This window comes from Temnothorax americanus, unplaced genomic scaffold (assembly GCF_048541705.1).
Source record: "Temnothorax americanus isolate GAGA-0224 unplaced genomic scaffold, ASM4854170v1 Scaffold214, whole genome shotgun sequence".
Lineage (NCBI taxonomy): Eukaryota > Metazoa > Arthropoda > Insecta > Hymenoptera > Formicidae > Temnothorax > Temnothorax americanus.
The window spans coordinates 68,990-79,363 of NW_027509354.1; the positions used below are offsets into that span (position 1 = coordinate 68,990).

At 33.5% G+C, this 10,374-nt stretch overlaps 2 protein-coding genes across 2 annotated transcripts in view; one reads left to right on the plus strand and one right to left on the minus strand.

Annotated features, from left to right (window-relative positions):
* Window positions 1–3,342, plus strand: part of LOC143897974 (uncharacterized) — a 7,643-nt gene extending 4,301 nt beyond the window's left edge. Inside the window, exons 3-5 of the mRNA XM_077406981.1 lie at window positions 2,249–2,499; window positions 2,640–2,808; window positions 3,208–3,342. Of these exons, the coding sequence (XP_077263107.1) occupies window positions 2,249–2,499; window positions 2,640–2,808; window positions 3,208–3,305 (518 nt within the window). The 3' untranslated portion in view covers window positions 3,306–3,342. The remainder of the gene's footprint in view (window positions 1–2,248; window positions 2,500–2,639; window positions 2,809–3,207) is intronic.
* Window positions 3,343–3,903: 561 nt separating this feature from the next.
* On the minus strand, window positions 3,904–6,633 carry LOC143897975 (uncharacterized). Its single transcript, XM_077406982.1, has 7 exons — window positions 6,226–6,633; window positions 5,690–5,870; window positions 4,977–5,447; window positions 4,739–4,861; window positions 4,230–4,466; window positions 4,111–4,155; window positions 3,904–4,028 (listed from the first exon to the last, which is right to left on the minus strand). Exons 1-7 carry the CDS (start codon window positions 6,430–6,432, stop codon window positions 3,904–3,906), a joined length of 1,389 nt encoding a protein of 462 aa, XP_077263108.1. The 5' UTR covers window positions 6,433–6,633.
* Between the last annotated feature and the right edge of the window lie 3,741 nt (window positions 6,634–10,374).

Sequence of the window (10,374 nt, forward strand, 5' to 3'; positions counted from 1 at the left end):
GGGTGTGTGGGGGTTGGGGGTGGGGTGGGTGTTTTTGGGTGTGGGGGGGTTTTTGGGGGGTGGGTTTGTGGGGGGGGGTGGGGGGTGTGTGGGGGTGGGGGTGTGTGTGTGTGGGGGGGGGGGTGTGTGGGGGGGGGGGGGGGTGGGGGGGTGTGTGGGGGTGGGTGGGGGGTTTTGGGGTTGGGGTTTGTGTGTGTTTGGTGTGTGTGGGTGGGTGTGGGGGTGTTGTTTTTTTTGTCTTGTGCTCTCCCTTGGTTTTTGGTTTGGGGTTTTTTTTTGTTGGGTTTCCCTGTGGTTGGTGGGGTGGTTGTTGGGGGTTGCCCCGGTTCGTTTTTTTTTTCCCCCCCCTTTTTTTTTTTGAAATTTTTTTGCTCCCCCTTCCCCCAAATTTTTTTCGGTCTTTTTCTTTTTTTCTTTTCTTTTTTCTCTCCTTTTCCCTTTTTTCTTTGTTTTTTTTCCCCCCGTTTTTGACGCCGGCCCCCTTTTTGCCCTTTTGCAAAGTCTTTTTTTCCCCCCCCTTTTTGTGGGGTTCCCCCCCGGTTTGGGGTTTTTGGTTTTGTGCCGTTTTGCTTTGTTCGCCCCCCCCCTTTTTTGTTTCATTGTTTGTTTTTTCCCCTTTTTTTTTTTTTGGGGAAAATTTCCTTTTTTGGGGTTTTTATGTTTTTTTTCCCCGGGGTTTCCCCCCGTTTTTTTTGTTTTTGGTTAAAAAGGGGGCTTTTTAAAAAATTTTTTTTTTTTTTGGGAAAGCCCCCCGGTTGCTCAAACCCTCCGCAAATTTTGGAGTACGATTATTTTAATTTTTTATATTTTTCAGTTTTTTCTTCCCCTATTTCAATATTTTTTTAAGATTTGGTTGATTAGACTCAGTTTCTATACGCGATCAAATACAAAATTAATATAACAAAAAAGTATAATTAAAGAAAGTAAGGAAGGATAGAGGCAGATAGACTTTCGGAAAAAAGCAACAAGAAGATGCAGCTTGTAACGTTATGAAAAAATTTGGAAAAAAATTGTGCAATTAAAAAATTTGCATGGCTCCTCATCAATTGCGATTTGCACATAGCAAAGTCACAATTTTGGGGAAAGTAGGAAATTAGCAAATTGAATCCACAACGATTGCTACGCGCAAACTTCCTTTATGAGGAAGCAAAACTAAAAATACATCTAATAATGTAAAAAAACTGAATTTAAGCCAATATTTATATATTTTAATATTATATATAATAATATGAAAACGCAATTTGTGAGCCCCCTTTTCATTGATCAACTGTATATTTTAGACTAAACTTATTATGGGACCTTTTTAATTTCCAAATTAATTTAAAGCCCTTTTAAGTTTTGGTTTATTGTAAAAATAAGTATACAGATTTTAAAGATTAAATATTATTTTTAAATTTCAACAATCTATTTATTTTGATACCCTTAAATCTTTATGAATAAATAGTTTTTCCAATTTATTCTAAAAAATTTTTTATATTGCTATTTGTTTGATAAAAACTTTTTGATGGTTAAAAATTATTAATTAAAGACCATTGTTTGAATGCAGAATGGAATATCTTAATAACTCATCTACGATATTGATACATCTATCTACTACATTTCTGTAAACTATTAATAGGCTCCATGAATAGCTTTATTTATTAGGACCTTATTTACGATTTAATCGGTAGATAGTTGTTTTTTGGACCTCATAAAATTACATTGTTCTATATTTGATAATATTTTGTTAGCCATAATGTACATTTAATTAGATCTGTAATCAAAAGCAATGATTTGTACTAAAGATACTACGTATGCAACAATATATCAGATCGGGTAACATAATTGTGTTTTATTATAAATTAAAATGATGGTCCTCGGAATTACAATTAATCCATAAAACCAAAAATGTTAATAACTCGGAAAAAAATAGTGAATATATCAAAAAATCCATATACACTCAACTACACGTTAATGTACACCTATGTATGCAGAGAAATCTATGTGTTAGTGTCGGACCTCACAATATACGGTTTACATACATATATATATATATATATATATATACATACATATATATATATATAATTTTTTTATTTGTTTTGTATATAAATTAAATATTTGTACTTTGTGTATGATTTATGGTTGTTTACATTTATACTTGAGAGCTGTTTTGGTTTGTTTCGTGTGGAAAATGTATGTGCGGAGGCAAGTAAGTTAAAAATGTTAAAAAAGTTGCTAAATTTTAGAGTCGCAAAAAATCCTTTAGTATATGTTGTTTTCTATCTAAAAGGAACCCTATTCACAAAGTTTCATCTAAATCTGAGCATGGACGTTTTCGGAAGTTTTGCCAAGCTCGACAACTTGGAACTTAAGTTAGACCGTATCATAAAAAAACTTTTTCCAGAAGAAATAAAATTGAAGCGACCACACGGAATCCCAGCATTTCCTCTACGTACAGAAGAGGAGTGGGAAAAACTGGAAGAAATTATCGCAGATGACGATGCATTTACATACGTGGTAAATATATTTTAGCAGTCTGCTTGATTTTTAGTTCCCCAAAATTATGTTTTTCCGTTTGCGCCCTGTTACTGCATCAATAAGATTAAAATAATATTTATAATGTTATTTCATTTATAAAATTATAATTATACCTACAGGTAGATGTCTTTACGGCAAAAATGAAAAACAAAGATTCAGAAGTTGCTGCTCTGCAGTCTGTACTCCCGAAAGTGATCACGAATTCCTTATCCAGATTTATTAGTTGGGGAGGTACTCAGAAAACCAAAATAGCTTTCAACAAGAGTAAAACGTATGAGGCTATACAAGGTGAATAATTTACTTGTTGAAAATGTGTTGACTAAATTATTTGTAACTGTTTATTCTACATTAACTAATTATTCTTTATAATCTTTTAAATTAATTATTAAAATGGATTCTGTAATTTAATTTTTCTTTAAATTAATTAAAAATTGTTATCATTTTTTTCTGCATCAATTTGGATCAATTTCTTTATGATAAATATTATAAAATATTATAAAAATTAAGTAGAGGATGGTCACCACTTTTCTATATTGTTAATACAAGTGAAAAGCTGTGTTTTTAATAATAAAATAAAACAGATATTTTAATATCTTCAGCTGTGGTGTACCTCCTTGAATAACACTTTATCCTTGTATTTCAAAAGAGACAAGTTTGTTGAATAGTGATATATATGTTTCCTTACAGCTGCTATTCTGCAGAAATTTGGTAAAACAGTCGACTTAAAGAAGCCTGAAGATTACGTGAAACGTTGGTTTAGCACCAGTGCTCAGCGTGTGGTATAAATGCAAACAATTTTTATTATTTTTGAACGTTATACTATATAAAAATAAGATTAGTGCCTTTTTTAGTTTATCCTTTGTACATTTGGTGCAGAAAATGCTGACTTTTTTTTACTTTTACCTTAATTAATAGTCTATGTGCAATAAAGGCGTATCGCTTTTGTTTGTATATATATATATATATATTATGAAACATTATATATTCGTCAAAGTGTCATAACATAAAACATCATTGGTGACATTTCCTAGGTGAGGTGAGAAGTAGAGGTGAAATACCACCTCTACTTAACGAGCTTGTAAAGCGCGCCTCGAACCTCGTGCACCCTTGTTTCGCGTGGACAGTGTATGCGTGGAGGCAGTAGTTCCGCCCCCCTGCGGGGAGCTCCACTTTTGTCGGTAAAGCAGAGTATACAGCAGAGTATATAAACTAATCTATTTGTACTTTGTTGTATGATTTTATAGTTGGTTTACATTACTTGAGAGCTGAGTTGGTTTGTTTCGCGTGGAAAATGTATGTGCAGAGACAGTAAGTAAAAAATGTTAAAAAAGTTGCCTAAACTTGGAAGTCGCAAAAAATCCCTTTGGTATATGTGTTTTCTATCTAAAGGAACCTATTTACAGTTTCACCTAAATCTGAGCATGGACGTTTTTGGAAGTACAGCCTCGAGCTGATGCATTCTTCTTGAATTTTGACAATATTGTCAAGAACGTCCCTATCTGTGCTTTCTGGAAATAATAGAAAATGTAGTTTATTTAATCGATTTCATTCTCATCTTAAATTGACATGGAAATGAAAAAAAGTACTTACTGTCATCATTTCCTTTTCTCTTCTTGCGGGAGAAGTCGCCAGAGCCTTATAAAAAATATATCGTGTATAGTTAAAAACAAATTAAATAGTTAGGAAAAAAAATAAAACATTATTCTCACCTCTCAAGAACGATTTTACGGTATTTCTCTTTACTGAGTTATCCCTATTAGCAAGGTCTTGCTGTGCAGACCTGTGTTCCGTCAAGTTCTGCATATCATTGCTATCACTAAGTTCATTATTGCTTTGGAAAACTTCACTTTGGTCCCTTTCACCTCCCAGCTCATGCAGTGAAGAGGAAATTTTAGACTCTGTTGACGTTTGTGTTGCGGGCAGCATCTCTGAATCAGAAGTCATATCTAAAAAAAATTGAGAAAGTGTAATTATAGATTGTATTGTCTAACTCGCAAGAATTCCAAAGCTGGCTGAAATACTATCACATTTTCTCTTTGAACTCATTACACATTATGGATGAATAATGGAAATAAGCAAAATGTATTGAATAGTGTAAATGACCAGCTCTGCAAGTGTTCGTAACAGCGAATGAAAAGGAAATGTTCACCCAGCATGGGGACAAAGTAATCCAGGAAGCATCACAGAAATACTCTCGTGAAAAGAAGGAAAAACTCACCGTCATCAGTATTCAATGGGGATTGACACAAGTTTTTGGAGGCATGAAGATCTGCATTGGAAAAATCAGTAGCATTTGCATTTTCTGTATCTGCAGGGCTCTTTCCACAATTACGAAGAATATCTGTAGCAATATAAGCCAATTATAAGGCATTAACATTACTTATATAAATATAATATGATAAAAATGAGGGGGCATATTCACATGAGTCATGTCAGTCAAAGATTTAATTTGTTACCTTCCGATTGTGATTTTTCAAGAGACACTTTTTTATTTACTGTTTTGATAAGTTTCTTTGCGGTCAAGACTTTTCTTTTTGTATTCGAATTAATTCCGTTGCCCTTTGATGCTTTTATTGGATGAGAAACTTGGGCTTTCAATGCAGCGAGCTGCTCTCTGATATTTACTGCAGGAGCTGGTACACTATTTACTTGAGAGACATTCTGGCACTTTTCACGTTCCTCGCTTTTTGTACGTTGCATTTCTCGACGGGGTTCTCTTGCAACAGGCCGTTTACATTTTTTACGCATATTTTCCGATTCCCGATCGTCATCATCAGAACTCTGACTAACATCATTAGAACTCTGATTCTGAAATTTGACTGGAGGTTGACGCTTCCGCGGCTTCTCGTAATCAGTCTCTATGTTGGAGTCAATGGGTTTATCTTCGGCGGCCAGTTTAACAGCTTTACTTGCAAGGTTAAACGTTTCTAGAAGCATGAAAAGAAACAGTATAATTCAGTATCTATAAGAGAATCCAATACATTACAGTTAAGCTCGTATTAGATTATGAATTAGGATTGAGATTGAATTAAAATTTTACCAAACAGAGTAAAGTTTATTAAACTTGGGATTTTTTCGTATTGAGTTTTCTTCATTATGATTCGTCAAATTTCAATCTAATTTCAATCTTAAACCATACTCTGATACAAACTTTAGGCTATATACTTACTGTAACTGTGCAAAAAGTCAACGTTACATTCTTCCCAGTCTTCTTTCACATCCACAAGAGACATTACCAGTCTCGTAAAGCATTTTGTTTTAGGAGGATACACGACAGTCTCTTTAGATTCATTTAGCCATTTAGTTGCCACCACGCATGTACCACCATCCGGCCAAACAACAACCGAGAACTGTTATAAAACAAAGAAGCAAATAAAATAAATAGGAAATACTTTTATTCGTCTTGATAAATTCCACGAGCAATAAAAATTTATTTTTACTAGTAAAACATATATATAGTACAACTGACAAGAGCACATTCAGAGTGGCATATACGTCAAGCTCAAAAGAAAAAATTAAAAAATGCAGAAAGTTTAGAAATTGTTTCATCTAAAAAGTTCTAAAGCAAAAGTGTAAAACATTGACGCCCAGTTTACATCGCCCATGCTTAAGAAAGGCATCCCATCTTCACGTTGCATTAAGTAAGAGGAAAGGTAAAGGGTTCTTACAGATGAAATTTTACTGTAGTTTAGCGAAATGTCTCACCCTTACTTTATTGTGACCCAACATGAACGAGCGGAATACACAGATAACTATCATTGGCATCAGGAATGAGAATGCATTTCTGAAGAACTTGATTAATAGGCCAGATTTTTTCTGTTTCCTCAAGTTGCGATACCTTACAGATACCCATGTCTGTGGAATTGATAGGAAATGTAAAGAAGTCACAAATGTTCTTAAATCTGTGTCCATGTAAAGAAATTCGTGTGCCACGAAAGGGACAAGTAATTTTTGAGAGGACGACTACTTCGCCATTTTTTGACTGAAAGCAACAATCTGCTTCTGATGTGGAAAGTGTCATTCCGTGCATGGTCAATTTAGAATAAACCTCTACTTCATCATCTCCCTCGTACTGTTTTTTACTTAATTCGATTCGCTCTTCGTCTTTCGCATCTTTTTACTTAGAAGGTCAGATCGACTAGTTAATTCTTCTTCGCAAACCTTTCATATTCCGGCCTTCAGAACGGAAATATATCGACATTCCTTTCAGATCTCGGCCGTATATTTCTGGCATTCTCTCCCGAATAACATTACGTCTGCAATACTATTCTTGCGTTCAAAAGTCTTCTTCGATCGTACCTGTTTTCATCTGAATTCACAGACTGAGTTCCTGCTACTCTTAGACCTTTAGTCTTAGCTTCTTCCTTAACGTGAAACTATCTTGCGATATTAGTGTTTTCTTAAGTCAAGTTCTGTTTAGTTCATTCTTTGTTATCTTTTCCTTGTTTTAAGTTGCGTCATACTTTTGTTGCGTTAATGTTTCTCTAGTTTTAGCTGCGTACAGTTTATATTAAGCTGTGTTTATACTTAAGTAGCGTGTTCTTTGTATTTTAGTTTATATTTTGTATTTTTATAGTACTGCTATCCTTGCCCTTCAGCTTTGCTGGGCATAAATATACGGATCAATCAATCAATCAATCTCTCTCTCTCTCCTCTCTCTCTCTCCTCTCTCTCTCTCTCTCTCTCTTTCTCTCTCTTTCTCTCTCTCACGTGGCTTATTCACCAGACTTGGTCCTTTCCGATTACCATCTGTTCAAGTCGATGCAGCATTCGTTGGCTGGACAATACTCTCAAGATATATCTTGACATCCAAAATTCATCAATGACTTTATTGCCTCCAAACCGAGACACTTCTATCGCGTCGGAATCCGCCAACTTCCCCGAAAGTTGGAAGAAAACCATTGCAAATACGGCAGTTATTTAAATGATTAAATTGTAATTTATATTTTTTAAACAAAGCTCAATATTGCAAAAAAATATTAAAAATTATGCATACTCGTAATATATATACATTTTTATCGTAAAATTGTCTTTAAAGCAGATATTAATTACCTTCCTGAGCTCAAAGAGGCTTGTGCCTCCGCGATACGCTTGTCACGCGTTACATTATGTCGGACGCGTACTCTCTTTACGCTACGTCCCTCCGCTAATCTCCCAATATTTATTACTTAATCGAGAAGCAATTCGCCCTAAATTATCTGTAAAAGATAAAAAGATTATATTGCAGACACACTTTATACAATGTGCAGAAAATTTACATTTTACAAATATTTGCGATAGTAAGCAATACATACAAAAAATGCCAAATATTAGGATGTATTCCACCAAATCTATGAAAAAGTACGTAATGGAAACTTTCCATGACATTGTTTGTCCGTATAGGCGTACCAAAAACGGAAACTTTTTCTTTCAAAGGAAGCCAAAGACGCCTTAAATAACAGTAAACTGCAATACAGCAGGATACTCTGTCGATATCAGATCAGCCTCTTCTTGTATCATCTGCAATCCTTCCTCAAATGCATTGACCGGTACCAATGGCAAGGCCATGGTAAACCAAGAACCTTTCTAGGGGCTACCATTAGACCTAATGCTCTCCAACGTCTTTATACGGCCTGCATAAAATATAATATTGAATATAATATTAAATCATACTTAACAAGCAAATGAGTTACATAGCAATAAAAAATAGTTTTATAAAAATTACAAAATATTCGTTTTTGTCGTTTGCATACGTACCTGATTAAAATGAAACCAACAACCAGTTATACGTGCTTCTGGAAAAATATCTCTTGCAACTGTCATTGCCGCACGTTCATAATCACTCATGACTGACTTCACTCCTGCAGTGCATTCGGATGGAGTTCCTTTACCCTTCGCCAAATCGCATTATACACATCCATGGTGCGCTTCTCACACAATATAAAGAGGACCGGTATACCCTAATGGATAAAAAGCAAAAAAAATATATAGCATAAAAACATGTCGTTTTATTTTCGACCCAACTGGCCAATTTGAAACAAGATTGCACAACGTTTCGACCAAATTCCGGTCCTTATCAAGTGCTTTAATTTAGGTTACACCGATCCGCATAACAAATTTACTTGCATCGTTGACGTGGTGTCCTGACAACGTCAAGACATACGCAAAACTAAACAAAAGACAAATAATACATTAACAATAGAAAACTATACAAAATCGTTACAATATCGCGCTGGTCAAAAACAATAAATTAATACAATTAACAATAGAAAACTATACAAAATCGTTATAATGTGTTATTGTTTTTAACCAGCGCGATATTGTAACGATTTTGTATAGTTTTCTATTTTTAAATGTATTTTAAAAAAGGTAAAAAAAGGCGCCAAGTACACGTATAGTAGTGTATATGTTGTTACCTAAAAAAAAAAAGAAAGTGGTAGTATTATACCTCGAAAAACCTAAGTAACAAGTGGTAGATCTTTATATCTCGAAAAATCTCGAAAAAATCTAAGCAGTAGTATCTTTATTTCCGAAAAATTATAACCCAAGTGATACACGTCACAAAATTATGTTACTTTATCAAAAAGAAGAGTCGCGCTTCAAGTGATTTATTACAATTACAAAAAAGAAATGATATCTCTTTAAATTAGAGCGCCCAATTACAGAGAGAACATGTATATTGCCTCAAAAAATAATTGTTGCACTACTTTGAAAAACTCTTTACATTGTGTCAATTAGAAAAGAATGTATAATAACAATTTTATAAGATTAAAAAATGTTATTTAAAAATTTAACAAGGGAATACAAGATATTTAAATACAAGTTATTTACATGTGTATTTTTTAATGGCCACAAAGAATTACAGAGGTAACAGTACAAAATAAAAATATTTATTAAAATACATAAATTTTTCTTGTAAAAAACTTGGCGCTGCTAGACCTCGAAATTTTAAATAAATAAATAAACTTATTCTATACTTAATTATAAGCCGCATTATCCGCCGTCCGCATATCACTCACTCCCACATCCACGCTGATAATCATTTAATATTACTCCCATCGCATTCTTCTCTGAATTATTTTTATTTATTGTTGTCCTTATTTATTTAAAATTTCGAGGTCTAGCAGCGCCAAGTTTTTTTACAAGAAAAATTTAAATATTTTAATAAAATATTTTTATTTTGTACTGTTACCTCTGTAATTTTTTGTGGCCATTAAAAAATACACATGTAAATAACTTTGTATTTAAATATCTTGTATTTCCTTGTTAAATTTTTAAATAAAATTTTTTAATCTATAAAATTGTTATTATACATTCTTTTCTAATTGACACAATGTAAAGATTTTTCAAAGTAGTGCAACAATTATTTTTTGAGGCAATATACATGTTCTCTCTGTAATTGGCGCTCTAATTTAAAGAGATATCATTTCTTTTTGTAATTGTAATATATCACTTGAAGCGCGACTCTTCTTTTTGATAAGTAACATAATTTTGTGACGTGTATCACTTGGGTTATAATTTTTCGAAAATAAAGATACTACTGCTTAGATTTTTTCGAGATTTTTCGAGATATAAAGATCTACCACTTGTTACTTAGGTTTTTTCGAGGTATAATACTACCACTTTCTTTTTTTTTAGGTAACAACATATACACTACTATACATGTACTTGGCGCCTTTTTTTACCTTTTTTTAAAAAAGGTAATTTTGTGCGGATATCACACCTTTTTGTAGTATATTACGCATTGTATAAACAGTATGTACAGGATAAAGCTATTTGGAGGTATAATACTACCACTTTGTTTTTTTCGAGGTAACAACATAACAGGGTAACAACATAATACATATACACTATTATGCGTGTACTTGGCGCTCT

Excerpts from the sequence above, each read along its gene's own strand:
- LOC143897975 (XM_077406982.1), bottom strand. The coding sequence starts at position 6,432 with ATGGACACAGATTTAAGAACATTTGTGACTTCTTTACATTTCCTATCA. Across the intron at positions 5,448-5,689 it reads TGACTTTTTGCACAGTTACA|AAACGTTTAACCTTGCAAGT; the intron begins GTAAGTATATAG and ends TCATGCTTCTAG. Across the intron at positions 4,156-4,229 it reads CGTAAAATCGTTCTTGAGAG|GCTCTGGCGACTTCTCCCGC; the intron begins GTGAGAATAATG and ends ATTTTTTATAAG.